At 47.8% G+C, this 20559-nt stretch overlaps 2 protein-coding genes across 6 annotated transcripts in view; one reads left to right on the forward strand and one right to left on the reverse strand.

Moving 5' to 3' along the window:
- The window catches only part of LOC310689431 (tubulin delta chain-like), a gene marked incomplete at its 5' end in the record, with an annotated part of 28853 nt that extends 20537 nt beyond the window's left edge, over positions 1 to 8316 (reverse strand). Inside the window, 4 exons of one of the 2 annotated variants that reach the window (XM_083467137.1) lie at positions 1947 to 2084; positions 4870 to 4931; positions 6096 to 6191; positions 8219 to 8316. In XM_083467137.1, the coding sequence (XP_083323263.1) occupies positions 1947 to 2084; positions 4870 to 4931; positions 6096 to 6191; positions 8219 to 8316 (394 nt within the window). The remainder of the gene's footprint in view (positions 1 to 1946; positions 2085 to 4869; positions 4932 to 6095; positions 6192 to 8218) is intronic. The other variant, XM_083467138.1, reaches the window with a different exon arrangement.
- A 3362-nt stretch (positions 8317 to 11678) lies between these two features.
- Positions 11679 to 20559, forward strand: part of SETD2 (SET domain containing 2, histone lysine methyltransferase) — a 93140-nt gene continuing 84259 nt past the window's right edge. For all 4 annotated transcript variants that reach the window (XR_014517393.1, XR_014517394.1, XM_083466488.1 and 1 more), the window contains exons 1-2: positions 11679 to 12790; positions 16161 to 16307. Coding sequence is in view for 2 of the 4 variants with exons in the window: in XM_083466488.1 (XP_083322614.1) it covers positions 12735 to 12790; positions 16161 to 16307 (203 nt within the window). In the remaining 2 variants the exon portion in view is untranslated. The remainder of the gene's footprint in view (positions 12791 to 16160; positions 16308 to 20559) is intronic.

A 20559-nucleotide genomic window follows, 5' to 3' on the forward strand; every position in this document is an offset into this window, starting at 1 on the left:
CTCCGAGGAGGGGAGGGAGGGTTTGAGGGGTGGGAAGGGGGGGAATAATGAATATGATATGTTTGGATAAGTTGTTATGTTGAAATTGCGAATAAAAATATTTTTAATAATAATAATAATAATAATAATAATAATAATAATAATAATAATAATAATATGTATATCTCGCCCATCTGGCTGGGCTTCCCCAGCCACTTTAGGCGGCTTACAGTATATATAAAAACACACCAAAACAGCAAGCATTAAAAAAACCCAGAATATCCTATAAGAGCAACAAACCAACCAACCAATTGATAGAAACCAATAACAATGATAAAGAGTTTATACTTATACCCAAATTAAAATAACCGCAACCCCAAGACCACAGCCTGACAAAAACAAAACAGAGGAACCACAATTAAAACCATTTAAAACATTTTAGGCATTTGCCCCAACCTAAGAGATGTTCCAGCAATGTCCCTCCGTACATTGTTATGTAATTATTATTATTAGAATGTTAATTGGCCAGAGGCCTTGTTGAAGAGGACAGTTTTCGCCTGGTGCCTAAATATGCATAATGAAGGTGCCAGGCGAACGTCCCTGGGGAGAATATCCCACAAACGGGGGAGCCACTGCAGAAAAGGCCCCGTTCTCGTGTTGCCACACTCTGCACCTCTCAAGGAGGTGGCACATGAAGGAGGGCCTCAGAAGGTGATCTCAGGGTCCAGGGTGGTTCATATGGGAAGAAGCGGTCCTTGAGGTATTGCCGTCCTGAGCTGTTTAAGGCTTTACAGGTCAAAACCAGCACTTTGGATTGGGGCCAGAAGCTAACTGGCAGCCAGTGCAGTTGGACCAGGATCGGTGCAAGATGTGCAAACTGCCTTGTCCTGGTGAGCAACCTGCCTGCCGAATTCTGCGCTGGCTGAAGGCAACCCTGTTTAGTGGAATTTTTAATGTTTGGTGTTTTATCGTGTTTTTAATATTCTGTTGGGAGCCGCCTAGAGTGGCTGGGGAAACCCAGCCAGATGGGTGGGGTATAGATAATACCGTATTTTTCGCTCGATAACACGCACCCAACCATAACACGCACGTAGTTTTTAGAGGAGGAAAATCCGTAGGCATACCACCCATAGGCATTCCCTCCATAACACGCGCAGACATTTCCCCTTACTTTCTAGGAGGAAAAAAGTGAGTGTTATGGTGCAAAAAATACAGTAAATTTGTTGTTGTTAAATTTTATTTATACCCTGCCCTCCCCAGCCAAGACCGGGCTCAGGGCGGCTTACACCGGTATAAAAACAATTGATTGAAATGCAACTTAAAAACAAGATTAAAATACAACATTAAAATGCTGCCTCATTTCAGCAGAAACTCACAAAACTTTTTGGGGGATCAAAACGTCAAGTCTTCACCAAGGCTAACTATCCAGGCTGGTCCTACATGGGCCAGAAAAAAAGCCAGGGAAGTCCCCAAATAGGAGTTCCATCACAGGAGGAGAAAGGAAAAAAGGAGAGGGGGAGGGAATCAAATTGATTCCAAGCCAAAGGCCAGGCAGAATAACTCTGTCTTACAGGTCCTGCGGAAAGAAATCAGATCCTGCAGGGCCCTGGTCTCATGAGGCAGAGCGTTCCACAAGGCCAGGGCCAGAGTTGAAAAGGCCCTGGCTCTGGTTGAGGCTAATCTAACTTCCTTAGGGCCCGGGACCTCTAGGGTGTTGCTATTTATGGACCTTGTTGTTGTTGATTATTATTATGAACCATCTTCAAAGGGAGCCCACACTGTGCCTTTAAAAGCACATGGCTTCCCCCAGAGAATCCTGGAAACTGTAGCTCACCGCAGGTTCTGGGAAGTGTAGCGCCGAGAGGTGCAAACCACGGTTTCCGGGATTCTTTGGGTGAAATGCAGTGTGTGGCAGTGGCCGTAGTCAGGGGAGGGGAAAATAACTTTCATTGAAGCGACGTCCTCACCAGCTCCTGTGCCCCCACTGAGGCTGTGGAACAGCACAGTCCCACCGTAGAAATCCCTTTTCTCGGCCTCTTTCCGCAGACTCTCCATTGTCCGACTGCACAAATTCTGCTCGCTCTCTGAACGGATGCCGTGATAACCTGTGAACCGCAAAAGGTACAGACACCAAGTGAGAACAGCTGCTGGAGACGAGCAACAGGGCAGGGAGGGTCCCTGCTTTTTATTATTATAATTTTTATTAAATTTTTGTTTCACATTTTAGAATACAGTCATACCACGTTACGTTTGCTTCATGTAATGTTCTTTCAGGCTACGTCCCGCGGCGACACGGAAGTACCGGAAAGGGTTACTTCCGGGTTTCGCCCCTCGCGCATGCACAAAATGACATCATGCGCATGCGCGCCAAATCGCAACCTGTGCATGCGCAGATGTGCCGCTGCGGGTTGCACTCTTTTCATGTTGCGAACGGACCTCCAGAACGGACTTCCCTTCTTCTTTCCATGGTTCATTTTGCACAGCATAAATCCCTACATATTATATACCGTATTTTTTGCTCTATAAGACACACTTTTTCCTTCCTAAAAAGTAAGGGGGGGGGATGTGTGTGCGTCTTATGGAGCGAATGCAGGCTGTACAGCTATCCCAGAAGCCAGAACAGCAAGAGGGATCGCTGCACAGTGAAAACAGCGATCCCTCTTGCTGTTCTGGCTTCTGGGATTCAGAATATTTTTTTTCGTGTTTTCCTCCTCCCAAAACTAGGTGCGTCTTGTGGTCTTATAGAGCGAAAAATATGGTAAACTACACCAATCAGTATTCCATTATAATAGGCATGTCCAACTTCCAAGACACTGCGATCTACTCCCACTATAAAAGATACTGGCAGTCATCTACCTACTGGATTGACCAACACTGTTGAGCTTTTTTTAGAAATCCAAAGTTGTTGAGTTTTTTTTAGAAATAAGTAGTTGAGCTTTTTTTTTTGGGGGGGGTATCAGGGTCCCACAATCAGCCATGATCGACCAGTAGATCGTGTTCGACCTGTTGGAGATCCCTGCATTGTAACATCCATCAAAACTTCTTTACACTGTTGAATTTATCTTAAGGCTGCTGCCCACGTTTTCAGATACAGTCGTACCTTGGCTCCCGAACGCCTTGGGAGTGGAACGTTCCAGCTCCCGAACCATCGGAAACATTCAGCTTTGGAATGTTCTTTTGGAAGCCGAACACTCCTTACGGGGTCCTCGCTGCAGGATCACATTCACCCGGTGCTATACCAGCTGCACTGGCTCCTGGTGGAGTACAGGATCAGGTTCAAGGTGCTGGTTTTGACCTTTAAAGCCCTATACGTACCTACGGGACCGCCTCTCCTGGTATGACCCACGGAGGACCTTACGGTCTTCAAACAAAAACATCTTGGAGATCCTGGGCCACAGAGAGGTTAGGCTGGCCTCAACCAGAGCCAGGGCTTTTTCGGCCGTGGCCCCGATCTGGTGGAACCTGACATCTTTCCGCAGGGCCTGCAAGACAGAGCTGTTCCACCAGGCCTTTGGCCAAGGCACAGCCTGACCCCCTCCTTCGGTAATCCTCACAGAACTCTAGTCCAATGGTTGCCATTAATTTGATTTTGAACTGATTTTAGAATGAACTGATTTTAGAATGCTGTATTACTTTACTGTTGTTAGCCACTCTGAGCTCTGCTTCGGCTGGGGAGGGCGGGATATAAATAAATTTAATAATAATAATAATAATAATAATAATAATAATAATAATAATAATAATAATAATATTTGACCAGGCTTCCACGGCTTCCGATTGGCTGCAGGAGCCACGCTTTGGTTTCTCCACGTTTCAGAAGTCGAATGCACTTCCGGAACGGATTCCGTCCGACTTCCGAGGTACGACTGTACCTGCCATTTCCCTCCATATACCGTATTTTTCGCTCTATAAGACGCACCAGACCACAAGACGCACCTAGTTTTTGCAGGAGGAAAACAAGAAAAAAAAGTATTCTGAATCTCAGAAGCCAGAACAGCAAGAGGGATCGCTGCGCAGTGAAAGCAGCAATCCCTCTTGCTGTTCTGGCTTCTGGGATAGCTGCGCAGCCTGCATTCGCTCCATAAGACGCACACACATTCCCCCTTACTTTTTAGGAGGGGAAAAGTGAGTCAAAAATACGGTATATTGGCTCTCTTCCACTGTCTTTCCATTCTTACGAGCTTTCCAGAGGTTGTTGGACGCAGAGGAATGGTGGCGGTGATCAAGCTGTGGAGCCCCCAAGGGAAGAGAGCTCAGAGTCCGGGGAGTGGAGATGGGATGACGATGAGCTTTCAGTGGGAGAAGACTGGGAAGAGGTGTTGGAAGTAACACAGCCTAGTGAGCAGGGAGAACCTGTGGCAGAGAAAAGTCCAGAATCGGAGGCAGAACCCGGAGAGGAAGGAAGCCAAGAGGCAGAGATGAGTCAGGCGGTTGAAGAAGCCAGAGTACCTCCCCTTCCTGCTGTGACAAGCTCCTCTCCCTGCTTATCTCCCAGATCCAGAAGAGGTGTGAAAAGAGCAGAGCAGAGGTTGGTTGCACGCGGGCGCTGACTTCGGATTGCTTGGCGGAAACCCTGGAAAGGAGGGAGCTTAAGACTGTGGAGAGGTGGGGACCTTCTGTCTTGGCAAGTGATCCATGGGTCAAGACCCATAGCTGTCAACTTTCCCCTTTTCGTCCGAGGAATCCTATTCGGAATAAGGGAACTTCCCTTAAAAAAAAAGGGAAACGTTGACAGCTATGTCAAGACCTACTTGGGATGATCTGCTGTGCTCATGAGGCCTGACACTCAGCCAAGCCTATGCAGATGTTCTTGCTAATAAAAAGTTAACTCCAACATTGAGCGGCGTGACGATGGGGCATTGCTACAACGGAGAACTCGAGGGCTCTTACCATAAGCCCAGTTGCTGCCTCGTCCCTGCTTCCCCATGATGAGATTGGACTCTCTGAATAGCCTGGTTTTGGGGTGGGGGGAGGAAAAATGAATAATGATGATGATAATGATGAAACTGGCAGAGAGACTTTATTTAGGTCTCTGTGCACTAAAGCAATAGAATAAAAATATGTTTCGCATGGGGGTTCTGTTCCTGGCCCCTGTGCGCATCGCTGCAGTGCATATAAGCACACTGCGTCACCCCCCACCCCCGTTTCTACCGTCTTCCACTTCCAAAAGGTATCATATGTCAACTGGATGCACCTAAACCGGTCATCACCTGTATACAAAGTTTTCACCAAGAAAGTGGATTTCTGCAATCTGAACCAAGCGAATGTGCATATAAAGCTTATATTGCACAATTTAGCCTTCTGGCTAAATGGGATGCGGGTGGCGCTGTGGGTTAAACCACAGAGCCTAGGACTTGCCGATCAGAAGGTCGGCGGTTCGAATCCCCGCGACGGGGCGAGCTCCCATTCCCTCAGTCCCTGCTCCTGCCAACCGAGCAGTTCAAAAGCACGTCAAAGCGCAAGTAGATAAATAGGTATCGCTCCGGCAGGAAGGTAAACGGCGTTTCCGTGCGCTGCTCTGGTTCGCCAGAAGCGGCTTAGTCATGCTGGCCACATGACCCGGAAGCTGTACGCCGGCTCCCTCGGACAATAAAGCGAGATGAGCGCCGCAACCCCAGAGTCGGCCACGAGTGGACCCTTTACCCTTCTGGCAACCTTTCACCACTGGAAATCCCGCTTACCCACCCGTTTCTGAGATTTCAGAAGACGCTGAAAGCTTCCAAGCCTCTCTCGGCTATGCAATCTCATAAAAGGTTCGTCCCCTCTTGGATCCTTCCCCATCTCCATGGAATACAGTGGTACCTCAGGATACAAACGCTTCAGGTTACAGACTCCGCTAACCCAGAAATAGTGCTTCAGGTTAAGAACTTTGCTTCAGGATGAGAACAGAAATCGTGCTCCGGCGCGGCGGCAGCAGGAGGCCCCATTAGCTAAAGTGGTCTTCAGGTTACAAACAGTTTCAGGTTAAGAACGGACCTCTCGAATGAATTAAGTACTTAACCTGAGGTACCACTGTACCCACTACCCGAATAAATCTATTAACAGTGGCCTGGAGATTCCTTATGTTGCCTTCCAAGGAAAGCAGGGCAGCGGAGATGGAGCCCCCTGCCACTTACCCTCTTTTGATCTGTTTCTGCAGCTTCCTCACCACTTTGGGCTCACTGTCCACACAGACGGCGCTCAGATGGCCATCCTGGGAGCAGAACGGGTAACTGGAAGAGACACAGCAGCAGCTCACATCAGGGGAGACCCAAGACACTCTCGGTCCGCCTAGTTTTAGTTGAAATTCCTGCACCGCAGGGGGATGGACTAGACAATTGCCGGGGGCCCTTCCACCTCTACAATTGTATGATTCTATGAATCATGGAGGGACGCGGGTGGCGCTGTGGGTTAAACCACAGAGCCTAGGACTTGCCGATCAGAAGGTCGGCGGTTTGAATCCCCGTGACGGGGTGAGCTCCTGTTTCTCGGTCCCAGCTACTGCCCACCTAGCAGTTCGAAAGCACACCAGTGCAAGTAGAAAAATAGGTACCGCTCCGGAGGGAAGGTAAATGTCGTTTCTGTGCGCTGCTCTGGTTCACCAGAAGCGGCTTAGTCATGCTGGCCACATGACCCGGAAGCTGTACGCCGGCTCCCTTGGCCAATAAAGCGAGATGAGCGCCGCAACCCCAGAGTCGGCCACGACTGGACCTAATGGTCAGGGGCCCTCTTTACCCTTTATGAATCATGGAGTGATTCCAGAACTGCTATGCAAACGATCAGTGCAAAGTCTGTTTAAAATCAATGCAATGTAGTCAGTGATGGCTTTTTGTCACTGACAACACGCCGCAAAAATGTGAGTTGCTTAAGGAATGGTGAGCCTGTGATCCTCCAGATATTGCTGGGATCACAACTCCCATCATCTCTCACCGCTGGCCCTGCTGGCTGGGGATGATGGGATCTGGAGTCAAGCGGCAGATTGAACGCCACTGGATCCTAGTCCTTGGGTTAGATGGCTTTCACCATTTCTGGTTTTGAGAAGCCCATTGCTTTTCAGAACAGCTCTAGAAGGAGTTCCAGCCAAGAAATTAAGAACCGCATCCCTCCCCGCATCATTATATTCAAAATTAAACCCAGAGCTCTGTATTTCTTTCTCCTGGCTCAGCTACTGAGACATACTTGAGGGGTGAGGACGAAGGTCTGTCTCTGATTTGAAGCCTTTTAAAAAGGCAGAGGAATTGATTGACGTATTTTTTTCCTGTCCACCCGGGGGAAAAGGAGGGGGTCATGTTTTTCCCTGGGCCCAGAGGATACAACTATGATTACTACAGAAAAATAACGATTATAAACCACTCCCAAGCGTTCAAAGTTCTTCACGTGTATCAACTAACTGAAAACCTTACAACGACCCAGCAAGAAAAGTCGTGAGAGGAGAATATTAATAGACAGGATAATAAACTGTTTTTATATGCAGCAACGGCAGCAAGAGTACTATTGGCACAGAAATGGAAACAAGAAGAACTACCGACGAAAGAAGAATTGCAGACGAAATTAATGGACTATGGAGAATTAGATAAGATGACAGGAAGGATTCGAAACCTGCGGGTTCGGAGATTCTCAGAGGACTGGAGTAAATATGTGAATTATTTGAAAAGCAATTGTAATCAACAGATTACGCTAGTGGGATTGCAAGTTTTGTAAGGAGGACTGTACAAAATATTGCAGAGGAAAGTAAAGGTAAAGGTAAAGGGAGCCCTGACCGTTAGGTCCAGTCGCGGATGACTCTGGGATTGCAGCGCTCATCTCGCTTTATTGGCCAAGGGAGCCGGCGTACAGCTTCCGGGTCATGTGGCCAGCATGACTGAGCCGCTTCTGGCGAACTAGAGCAGCGCACAGAAACACTATTTACCTTCTCACCAGAGCGGTACCTATTTATCTTCTTGCACTGTGTGCTTTTGAACTGCTAGGTTGGCAGGGGCAGGGACCGAGCAACGGGAGCTCACCCCATTGCGGGGATTCGAACCGCCAACCTTCTGATTGGCAAGCCCTAGTAATAGTGAAATTAATAGAATGCAGATTAAGTGATAAAGACTGAAAAATCTTCAGAGGTGATTGATGGAAGTCCAAAATATTGTATAAGAAAATATGTTATATGATTTGTGGAAGTTTTATGTAAAAATTAATATGAAAAGTCACGAGAGACTGGAGGCCCAACTATAAGCCTGTGGTCTGATCCATCAAGCTTTTCTAACAGACGTACATGTCAGCTTCTCGGTTACTTGTGCTGGTAACGATTTGCCACCATTCCTGCCCAATCTGGTTGCCACACTGTCCAATCTGTAGCCACACGGCAGACATGGTTCCTGGAAGGGTAAAGACAAAGAACATACCAGCGTTAGACATAGGACCTCAGAACAGGGGAAGATGTTAATTGAGTCTGTGAACACGATAAAAGCAGGTGATGTAGAATGGCTATCTTTTGTTGTTGGCATGGGTCTGTCTCGAGTGACAATGGAGTGTGCCTGAGGGGGTGAAGTCAAACCACCGTGTTGGCAGTACTGAAGTAAGCTCCCCGGGGCACAAGCCTGGCCAGTGTGTCTGGAGGTCCTGGGCTGCACAGACGACATGACCCCGTCTCGGCCTCGCTGATGAAGCCCAGAGGAAAGCAGAGCAAGGTGTTTGCCACCTGCTTGTTTCAAGATTTGCCGGAAGGTGGCATACAACCATTTTAGGGACTCCATTCCAAATACACTAATACCTCCGCGAACACCCGCCCCCTTGACTGTCCATTTTGGCAAATGTCCGCGGCAAACCCGGAAATACCAGAATGGGTTACTTCCGGGTTTGCTGTTTGCGAATGCACAGAAGTACCAAATCACGCTTTGCGCATGCGCAGAAGCTCAAACCGCTCCGCGCACAGAGCCGAGCTTTCGTCAAGCGTCCAGGGCTCCGTAACGGATCCCGGACTTGAAACAAGGTACCACTGTATGTAAAAAAATAAAAAAAAATATTTAGCTTTACGTAATGATTGTACACAACAAACGTAACAATTCCAAGAAGAAAAAGAAAAGGTTCACTTGAATCTTCAGACCTCCCTCCCTAAGTTCCATTTCTAAATTTTATACCTCGATCTTTTACTGTAATCTATTATACGGGATGCGGGTGGCGCTGTGGGTAAAACCTCAGCGCCTAGGACTTGCGCTGGTCGGCGGTTCGAATCCCCGCGGCGGGGTGCGCTCCCGTTGCTCGGTCCCAGCGCCTGCCAACCTAGCAGTTCAAAAGCACCCCCGGGTGCAAGTAGATAAATAGGGACCGCTTACTAGCGGGAAGGTAAACGGCGTTTCCGTGTGCGGCTCTGGCTTGCCAGAGCAGCTTCGTCACGCTGGCCACGTGACCCGGAAGTGTCTGCGGACAGCGCTGGCTCCCGGCCTATAGAGTGAGATGAGCGCACAACCCTAGAGTCTGTCAAGACTGGCCCGTACGGGCAGGGGTACCTTTACCTTTACTATCTATTATACATCCATAGTATCCAAAGTTCATGTTACTTTACAAGTGTTATTGTATTCCTGCTAATGATTTCGGCTGTTTACAGTGGTCTCTAAGATATGTCATAAAGTTATTCCAATCCTTGAAAAAGATTTGGTCTTCCTGATTTCTGATCTTTCCCGACGTTTTTGCCATTTCGGCATAGTTCATCAACTTGGTCTGCCATTCTTCTCTGGCTGGGACTTTATCTTCTTTCCATCTCTGGGCCAATAACATCCGCACAATGCTGGATGGGACTTTAGATGATGACCAAAACCTGGCTTTCCTTTAGATGTCCTCCAAATGAGAACATCTGCTGTGTTATGCTTTCCTTCTGCTACATGGGCTACTTTCCTAGGTTGATGAGCCCCATCTGCCCCTCACTTCTGTGATAGGAATTTTGCGGTAAAGGGACCCCTGACCATTAGGTCCAATCATGGATGACTCTGGGGTTGCGGCACTCATCTCACTTTATTGGGCGAGGGAGCTGGCATACAGCTTCCGGGTCATGTGGCCAGCATGACTAATCCGCTTCTGGCGAACCAGAGCAGTTCACGGAAACGCCGTTTACCTTCCCGCCGGAGAGGTACCTACTTATCTACTTGCACTTTGACGTGCTTTCGAACTGCTAGGTTGGCAGGAGCAGGGACCGAGCAATGGGAGCTCACCCCGTCGCGGGGATTCGAACCGAGGCTCAGTGGTTTAACCCACAGCGCCACCCTTATATGTTAAATGTTCATAAGTGTACCAACCAAGCACGTACATAGATCAGCACAGGAAGACTGACCGACTGGCCGAGTTTGCCTGTGCCTGCTCTAGGGAGCCAGTGTGGTGAAGTAGTTAAGAATGTTGGGACTAGGACCTGGGAGATCAGGGTTCAAGTCCCCACTCAGTCCTGAAACTCACTGGGTGACCTTGGAATCAATTGCAGCCTCTTAAACTTAAGGGATGCGGGTGGCGCTGTGAGTTAAACCACAAAGCCTAGGACCTGCCGATCAGAAGGTCGGCGGTTTGAATCCCCACGACGGGGTGAGCTCCCGTTGAATCCCCACGACGGGGTGAGCTCCACGACGGGGTGAGCTCCCGTTGCTCGGTCCCTGCTCCAGCCAACCTAGCAGTTCGAAAACACGTCAAAGTGCAAGTAGATAAATAGGTACCACTCCGGCAGGAAGGTAAACGGTGTTTCCATGCGCTTTTCTGGTTCGCCAGAAATGGCTTAGTCATGCTGGCAACATGACCCGGAAGCTGTAAGTAAAGCGAGATGAGCGCCGCAACCCCAGAGTCATCCGCGACTGGACCTAACGGTCAGGGGTCCCTTTACCTTTAATCTTTCCTTACAGGTTTGCTGTAATGTTGAGATTAGCTGAGGAGGGGGGTGAACTATGGACTCCTTGGAGAAAAAGGTGGGTATAAATGCAATAAATAATCTGCTTACCTGCTTAAGAAAGCTGGAGAGGCCAGCGAGATGGAGATGCACCTATCGTAAAATGCCCGGGGAATTTCTAGCACTGTTCTGAAGAAACAAACAAACAAATATTATTCATCTATCAGATTTCTTACCCATTCCAGGGTGGTTTAATAGCAGCTTGAAAACACAATAATAACAAGAAGAAAGAAATACTTGTGAGTAAGCACGTGATAGGATCAGGCTGCAAACCATGAAATTGTGCCCATAGTGGTACAAAAAAACACCTGCTGCACAGTGAAAGAGATAACAATTATTCCTATGAAGCAAAAAAATAAATCACCAGCGCCAATAATTACAGGGGAGAAATGCGTTGCTGCAATGCAAATCAGTCGACAGAAAACCACAGGTGAGAGAACTTCAGACAAAGTCTTAGTAGCAGTGGTATTTAAAGCAAAACACATCAATAATTCGAAATACCGCCGGATGAAGAGCCCGACGCTCTCCGCCTGCGTCCTGGGAAACGCGTCCTCCTCCTCCTCCTCTCCAAGGAGCGCGGCGGCGCTTTGCAGCAAAAGCGCGCTTCCTTCGGAGCTTGCAAACCGGCTCTGCAAGCCAGAGGGGAAGGAGAAGCGTGTCGGGATGGCGTCGGAAGGGAGGACCCGCGACCTGCAGCCGCGCAGCGCTTAAAGGAAGCCTGCAGGAGCAAGGGGCGCCGGTTGCGCGGAGCTGCGCCTTTGCGCTTTTGCAGCAAGTAGGAAGTCGACGAGCTACAGTTTCCGTTTGGACGTTTCAGGACTCCGGGAGGAGGAGGAAGAGGAGGAGGAGGAGGAAGAAGAGGAGGAGGAGGGAGGAGGTGGCGGCGGCTGCTCCTCCTAGGAGCGCGATCGCCGCCGTTAAACGAGGACAAAAAAAAAGAAATAAAGCCAGGGAAGAAGGGACAGAGGAAACTCGGAGTGGGAAGGAAAGGAGGCAGCAGCGAGGAGGGCGAGGTTGGTGCCAAGAAAAAGCCCTGCAAAAATCAAAATACAAGCCGCCGCCGCTGGAGGATCGCCCGTTGGGGGAAAGAAGAAGACGCCTGGATCTTGCCCAGGGAAGGAACTCGTGGGAAAGGGCCGGAGGAGGGAGGTCAAGGAAAGGAGAAGGGCGTTTTGGGGAGGGGAGGTTTGGCTCCCGTCTCCCGATCCTTGCCCATTTCTTCGAGGGCTCGTCTGGGGCCTAACTTTCTCCTCTGCCCACCTTGCCCTCGTGGATAAAATATTTCGGTTGCAAGCAGCAGCAGCAGCAAAAAAGAGAGGAGCCTTTTGCAAAGAAGCGAGCGCCGTTTCCCCTTTTCTCCGCTCGAGGATTTTACAAATTGCATTATTATTATTATTATTTTGCGCGCCTGGGACGCGGGGAGCAGTTTGCAGAGAGACCCATGGCCTGATCTGCAGCCAGCGAGGATTTGCAGCGCTTTTCTTGGAGGGGTTTGGTGGGGGGGGCGTCCTGTTTTGCTTTGGGGTGGGGGGGCAAGGAGGCCAGGAAAGGGTAAAAAGCAGCAGCAGCAGCAGCACATCTTTCCGCCGCCGGAGAACTTAAATTTGGATATCTATCTTGGGTTCCCCGAAGAGGATGTGAAGGAGGCGCCGGGAGCCAGACCCACCGAGCGGCCTCCTTTTTGGGGGGCAGGTCAGGAAGAGGCTTGGGGGTTTCCTGCACGCCTGTTTGGGGGGGGTTTGCAACCTTGGGCGTTGGTGGCGGGGGTCGTGGTCGTTTCCCCCCGCCGCCCAGCCCCATAGCAATCCCTTATGTGGGGCGGAGGCTGCGCCTGCCCTGATCCTCCACGCCGGGGCTGCTGCATCGGATGAAGAAGAGGCCGAAGATGGGGGATTTCTACGACCCGGAACATCCCACCCTGGAGTAAGTACCACCACGCTGCCTGGCTCTGAGACACGGGTGCGGGCGCTCGTGTGGAAGAGACCCCAACTCGGGTTGCCCCACTTCCAGGATCGCGCGGAGGTGGGGCAATTTCTGGGGGGGGTATCCTCCATTTACACCTCCCTCCCCATCTTTATAGCCTATAAAGGGGGAATGGACATATCCCCCCCCCCCAATAATAAACCTTTGCATTGCAAGGATTAGGCTCAACATTTCTAGGATTTTGTAATGCTAAGGGGATGTCCCACCCCATGGAAAAGTTCAGCAAGGCCTTGGCCCCCAAATATGGGGTGCCCCACAAGACACCCCCCACTCCTGGGGTGCAATGGGTGGTATTTATTTTCCCCTGGGGGCTACAGACATGGTGGACTCGCCTTCCCCTCCATACAAAGGGGTCTGTCAGGCGAAAGGCCCCCCCGTTGTGGGGAGGAAAGGGGCGCCTGGGTCCAAGTGACCCCTCTCTCCTCCCCACAACAAAATAATAGCCCCCTTCCTGCAAGATAACAGGGGTGGGGAGGGAAGAGCGGCTTCTCGCCACGGGCCTAAACGGAGAGGCTTCAGGCGGGGCCAGGCCTCGCATCCCCGGCCTCTCGTGAGAGCCTTGGCCGGCCCGAGGGGAGCCCTCGGCGGCGAGCGGCGGAGGGAGGAGTGGGCGGGCTTGGGAGCTGGAAGGCCGCTTCTTGAAGCGGGCGGTGGGTGGGTGTGGGACGACGGCACGCCGCCTCGTCAAATGGTGAGAGGCCGGCCTTGAACCCTCACCTCACCTCGGAGGGGAAAAGGAAGGCGCCTGGGAGGCGAATGCCCTCCTCGGCGAGGGTCATGGCGGGCCGCTGTTGTGCTGTCAGCCATTTGTGGCCACAAGGCACCTGAAAAGGGACACTTTCCCCTTTCCTCAGAGCGGGATTTTTTTTTGGGGGGGGGGGAATAAAAAAATATAGGGCCAGCATTCTCTGAATCCCATGTGTGGAGGGGCTGGAAGAGGAAAATGGGGGTGAGAGAAGATGTGTGTTTCCTTTCTTTCAGGAGAAAAGGATTAAGGAGGAATATTTTCAGGAATAGGGGGCAAAAGGGGGCCTTGCCTCCCCACCACAGGCTCACAAAGGGGGGCAGGAAGGGGCAGCAAAAGTGCCATTTTCCTCCCCCTTCCTCGGGCACCTTGCCCGGCTTGAGAGGTTATGGGTGCCATGCCAGTTATTTTGGGTGGGTGGGCTGCAACGGGGAGGAAAAACCGCCCTTGCAGTGCAACACGTGGGGAATAATAATAATAATAAATTTTATTTGTATCCCGCCCTCCCCAGCCAAAGCCGGGCTCAGGGCGGCTAACAACAATCAAATAATACAACATTCTCAAATCCTTTCATTGTGAAATTAATTCAGGGACACGCAGGACCCCTAACAACAGGGGTTTGCTTTTCTGCACCCAAAATGGGGCCACCGAGAAGCAGGCATTAAAAAAAAAATAATGCCCCGCCATAAAGGCAAAACCAGACACCAGTTGAGCAAATCATCCAGACTTAATTCAGCCTAAAACTTCCTCCTTTGCAGGAAATTCATTTCCTGGAAGGGACAACGTTGCTCTGAAAAGAGCCACTTTCCTTGTGGGGCTTTGGAGTGCCCATGTGGGTCTCTTCAGGAATCATAATAATAATAATTTATACCCTGCCCATCTGGCTTCGTTTCCCCAGCCACTCTGGGCGGCTTCCAGCAAAATATTAAAATATAATAATTGTTAAGGGTGCACATGCCTTCTTGAAAGGTTTGGGGCGGGGTAGGCCGCATTTTCCCATTTTAATTCATTTAATTTAACTGTTCCCTAATTCAAAGGGGCCGAGGCAGGTTCCCCCGTTTTAATTCTTCACTTTGCATTGTGTTGCGGGGTACAGACAGATAAAACCGAAGAGTTCACATTGGCTGGTTGCTTGGGGCGAGTAAGAATCGCCTTTAGGCGACCGGGCTCAGGACCCACCATTTGCTTCTTTTGTTATTATTAATTATTTCATAAAATGTATATGCCTCTTGATGGTTTCAAAGAGCCTCAAAGCAGCCTCAGAGAGGCTTGTTTGTGAGACAGGCTTGCCCCCAAAAGTTTCTGAAATAATAATGTTTACGAGCAAGGCTGGAAGGGCGGTTTCCATGACCGCTCTTTGGACTTCATTGTGGGACATCTGAAGAGGAGAAGAAAAGGGCCATTAAATGTACTATAAAGGCTGAAATCCTAAACTTCCCAGGGTGTGAATCCCATTGAACACAAAACTGGGGCTCTTTCTGATTAAACATACTTGGGGTGTGCGGTGATAACCGTTCTTTATTTTTGCCCCTCTTATCCCAAAATGGGTCCACAAAGAGGCAGACAAAAAATAAAACTTCATATACAAGGAATAAACATTAGATGGCAAAATTGGACACCAGTCGCATAAATCACCAAGTCTTAGTTTAACTTTAACTTAAACGCCCCCTGAAATGAAGCTATTAGCCACCTGAACATTTAAAGCAGAAGAACTAGTCTTGGTGCCACCACTAAGCAGGCCCTCTTGCCTGTAGCCAACACCCACAGCTCTTTTTGAGCCAATGTGTACAACACTCTGCAAAATAGCAATGAAAAGAGATCTCCCTGTCTTGAGGAGTGTAAAACTTAACACAGAGATGGCAGTAGCTGGTGGGGAAGGGCAAGTAGGGGAAGATTATGTGTTGAGTTCGATCAAACATTGAGCTTCCACCCCATGACCCACTTTACTCATTAACGTGTACTGGAAACAGTGAGGAGGGGGGGGGGAATCCAGTCATAACAGCTCTTTTAGCCATCCTTTTCGGAAATGCGTCTTAGAAGTTAAAGGGGTAGCTGATCCTTGTGATGCAATCTTGAGTATGGGCCCAGTTGCCTCCATTTTGAGTTCGCTAAGGGACATTTCTTACAGCCTTAGACCTTTATGTGTTAAATAATGTCGCTACGTAAGACATATGGGCATTTGTAGGGCAGGAGAGATTTTGTCCTGGAGTGAGCCATGCCCATGCTTCATATAAGGAAGGACGATAACACACACACGTATTTTTATTATTAGTTTTCCAATAGCGAAATTATAACAATAACAACCCCCCAAATTATTCAGTTATCAAAATGCCAATCAACTTCCCATTAATAAACTTCCCTTTTATTGACATTTGCTTTGTTTTTCTTTTGCCACTGAATTTCACTAAATGCACATATGTAACCATTAGCAGGGTTGACCTGCTTTCTGTTCTTAATTTCTTTCGGAGAAGGTGGCGAAGTAGCTCAGACCCGCCTTGCTTCCCTTCTCTCGGATGTACCTCTAACCCACAACCGTTTGTCTTGAATACTATTTTATTTTTATAGCACAGCTTTCATGTCGAAGGATCCCAGTGGACATCATAAACCTAATACGTCCAGCATCCCTGAAATGCAGTCACCTCTGAGGTGGAAAGGGACAGACAACTGGTGTATCTTTCCACAGAATATGGATGGGTCTGAAGAGGTAGAAAGGTAAAATTTTGGACAAGGGCAATAGGGTAAACCTTTGTTTTTGCAAAACACCACTTACTGTATCACCATCTTTCAATACCAGTGCCAAAGTATGTTTTCTACAACTTCTGAAGTTAGTGTCGTGTGAAACAAATTTGAATTCAGCTTCTATTTTACTAATTCAAATCGTAGTCATGTTTTTTGTCAGGTGGTCTTTTTATGGTGGGCAGTATATAAGTTTAATAAAGAATAACAATATGGTTTTTTCCTACTCATAAAAAGTATTGTACTTGTAAGAATGTCCTTAACAGGTACAATAGTAAATAGTGTTCAAGTATTGGGTGGGAATTATTTTTCAGAATCTCACTGGTTTCACAAGCTCCCATTCTTGCAGACTGTTTGACATTACTGCTTTGTTTTTAAATCCAAGCTTCCTAACAGTTTAGCAGAACAAGTTGGCCTTTTATTTTGGGGATTCTGTAACGCAATAGCTTTCCACTCTTCGTGGCTCCTTTTGTCAGCACTGCATTGTTAGGTACGTCCAAAAATATGATATGTCTTCTAAAGATGTGTGGAGATGTAATCCGAAATATATTTCACCGTGTGGCTGGCCTCTGCATTGTTTCCTGTGTTTATAAATTACGTAGCTATACAGGGCCCAACATTATGTGAGAGCAAATATTGGATCTCTTCTTTAGCAAAGGGCGTGAAGGTGCATGTTCTTTATGAAGGCATTTTTCATCTGAGTTTGGTTGCGCTTGCATATAAATAGCTCGTCTAAACTTGCATCTTCAACAATAGCCTCCTTTCTGCCCCTCAAAGTGCCACAAGATGTTTTAAATACGATGGTGGCATTCCTGGAACCAGATGGGGAGGGGGGGAGCATGGAGCAATTTGAAAACAAAACCATCATGGCTGCAGGATATTTTCTGCTTGCTGGAGAACATGGCTTCCTCCAAATAGGGTACCTTAAATAGGGCAGACACTGACAGCTTATCCACAGTAAAGCTACAGACAGCTTTCTGGCCTTTTTTCTTCCTTTTTGAAATGGGAGAGAGCGCGTTAATTTCCCCCGTTTAATTAATGTGAGCAGGTAGCGTTCTAGGAGCGCAGCTGTTTGAAACTGTAGGCGTAAAGTAGTAATTTGGAAGATTGGAGAAATGGCTAGTTGGCTTTCTCTCTTAACTGGAAGCTGGCAATCCGTTGTCCTGTCTTGTGCAGTTTTTTCTTTCTTAATGTGATTACTGCAGAGAAGGGAGTTTTAAACTAGATGGATGAGGTAGGAGGTAACTGTTCCCTTATGTGATGATCCGCAGCATTTTAGAAAGTGACAAGATCAGCTGTGTTGGCTCAATTCATTTGTATGTAGAGGAAAAACACTTCCTTTTGCTTGGCTGTGGTTGAAACCGTTAACCTTGACCAGTTCCACAATGAATCAAAATAAATTTGTTCATTCAGTTTGGTTATGGAAAATAATCCGTTAGCCGAAGATGCAACAAACCTCAAGTATGTAAGCCAAATTAGGCAAGGACTTTTTCTGCGTTTCTTTTTATAAACTACTAGGCTATCTGTAAATGGAAAACATCACCAAAGAAACCTGTTCAGCAAAGAGGTCTAGGAACCTGCAAAAGCTTCAAAATCACAGCTTATCTTTCCTGCCCCTTATACTCCAGGTTTATTAATCCACAGTAAGTTATTGTATTCTAGTTGTAATTCTCAGAAGGAATTTGCATATCTGCTCCACACGGATGGTTTGAAACAGCGTGAGGGAAAAGCTACCCTACTTTTAATTACCTTGGTAGAGGGTTCAAAACAGCAATTCTCTTTGTAAACTGCTTTGAAGTTGTTTTTACTAACAGGCGGTGTATAATTTTTTATTAAATGAATGAAGGGGTACATTCACGTTAACAGTGGTGAATCTGGTCCATTAAAGAGTAATACATTTCTGGCTTGAGCCGTTCTAGTATTGTAGGTTTAGGTTTCCGCTGTAACGAGCTAAAAGGATTATTTCCCTTGAATACAAGTCCAGCCTTTCTCACCCCTGGGTCCCCAGATGTTGGACTACAACTCCCATCATCCTTAGCTAGCACAACCAGAGACCGGGGAAGATGGGAGTTGTAGTCCAGCAGCCTCTGAGGACCCCCAGGTTGAGAATGGCCGTTGGGCTGTTAATTATGTATGTAAAGGAAATAAATTAATACTCTTTATGATTAAGTGGTTTGGTATAAGAGTAATGAACACTTCATTGTGGAGCTAAAATCCAAAATGCAGTTGGGCCACATCTTAAGGCTTAAAAGTTAGGGGGCATGGGAAGGTCTGTTGAATTTGAAGTGGTCCAGTTCAGTATTGCTCCTTCACCACTCTTCCCTAAAAACCTATTCATCCTCAATGTCATAAATCTGCCACACTTCATATTTGCCATTGTAGTACCTGAAAAAAACACACTATTTAATAACCCGAAGTACACGCAATAAGGGGATGAGTGCAATATGTTCGTTCATTTCATTCATTCCTGTTGTGCTTAACTTTATTATTATTGAATTTTAGACAGTGAACGGAAGCAAATACTGAAGTCAGCCTTTGGTCATAATTTAGCTGCATTTATCGTACAGAACCTACCATCACAGGCTGGATTTGGACTACTGTTCTGTTGTCGCTGGTTTACTGCTGGGGTGACCATCTGAAGGGTTTCTGTGTGGATAATTGGACGCTTAATCAGACTCGACTACTGTAGATCCAAGGGCGGTTTGAACATCCCAGAGTAAGATTAGTGTGGACAGTTCTGGGGTGCTTGGAAAGATTATACGCTACCTTTTCTGCAAGCTAGCAGTTGAGGCAGCTTGGTAGTGAAAATACAAAGCAGCGTAAATACAAAATGATAAAATAGAAAGTAGCAGCCACTGTAGAAAAAGAGCTGTAATGTAGATAAAATATAACTCATTCCTCCCCCACCCCAGTAACATAGCACACATCAGTAAAACAATTCAGCCATCAGAAACTCCCATCACAGCCCAAAACAGTTTAGAACAGAATGTCCTTAAGTTTTAACATTTTCACTTTGAAGGGCTGTGGCCCAGGCACAGCATTATAAAAAAAAAATACCCTCCCTTCACTGCATGGTCTCAGGTTACTACTATTTAAAATACAGTGGTACCGCGGGTTAAGTACTTAATTTGTTGCGGAGGTCCGTTCTTAACCTGAAACTGTTCTTAACCTGAAGCACCACTTTAGCTAATGGGGCCTCCTGCTGCCGCCAGAGCACGATTTCTGTTCTCACCCTGAAGCAAAGTTCTTAACCCGAAGTAATATTTCTGGGTTAGCGGAGTCTGTAACCTGAAGCGTATGTAACCCCAGGTACCACTGTACAAAGAAATCATTTTAAACAAATAATCAAGAAAATAAGGTGGCCCCAGAATATACCTCTCAGAATGTCAAAAGCCAGTGTAAAGAGGTGGGTCTTCAGCATATGACAAAAGCTACATGTGGAGGGGAAATTCCACAACTTGGGGCCTGCCGCAGAGAATACTCTGGCTTGAAATACACTTTAGGGGGGACCAGTGTTGGAACTGGGATAGAAAAGCTATTTACCACATGGCTCCTGAAACCTGTGCTGTGGGCTCCAAAACAGAATGCTTAGTCACATTTTTATTTTTAATTCAGCAACATTTTCATAAGCATGAACTAATACTGTTCTTTAACCAGGTAGAAGAGCGCATGAATCACTTGGCTCATGTGCCTCTTTAGGTGCTCTACTTCTGCGCGAATCAGCTGGTTCATGGGGCAGCGCAGCGCCAAAAGAGGCGTACCTTTTTGTGCCCTGCTGCCCCTCAGACCATTTGCAGCCACACCAGCCACCCAGATGGAGATGTTAGGCACCAAAACTGGCGCTCAGACATCTCCACCTCCTCACGAAAGGCCGGTTCCCTGTGGCAAAATGTGCCTGGCCCCTGGCAGGCACAGTGGGAGGGCAGGGCGGAAAAAAATGGCGTGCCAGAATTCAGTGTGGAAAAGCTTCCTAGGACTAGGTTGCTGAACTCTTCATTGGCTTTGTGGGAAGTTATGAGTTGGAATGATAATAAAGCTGATTATTGGAGCAAGAGGGGCTTGTGCCCTAAGGTAGGGGTGTGAAACCTGTGAATCTCTGGTGGTTTGGGACCCCTAACTGCCATCAGCCCAGCCAGCGTGGTCAGTCATCAGGGATGATGGAAGTTGTAGCACAGCAACGGCTGGGGTGCTGCAGTTCCTCTGTTTGCTTTAGGGAAGGAACGTGGGT

This window comes from Podarcis liolepis (genome assembly GCF_965112155.1).
Source record: "Podarcis liolepis genome assembly, chromosome: 12".
NCBI classification, from domain to species: Eukaryota; Metazoa; Chordata; class Lepidosauria; order Squamata; family Lacertidae; genus Podarcis; species Podarcis liolepis.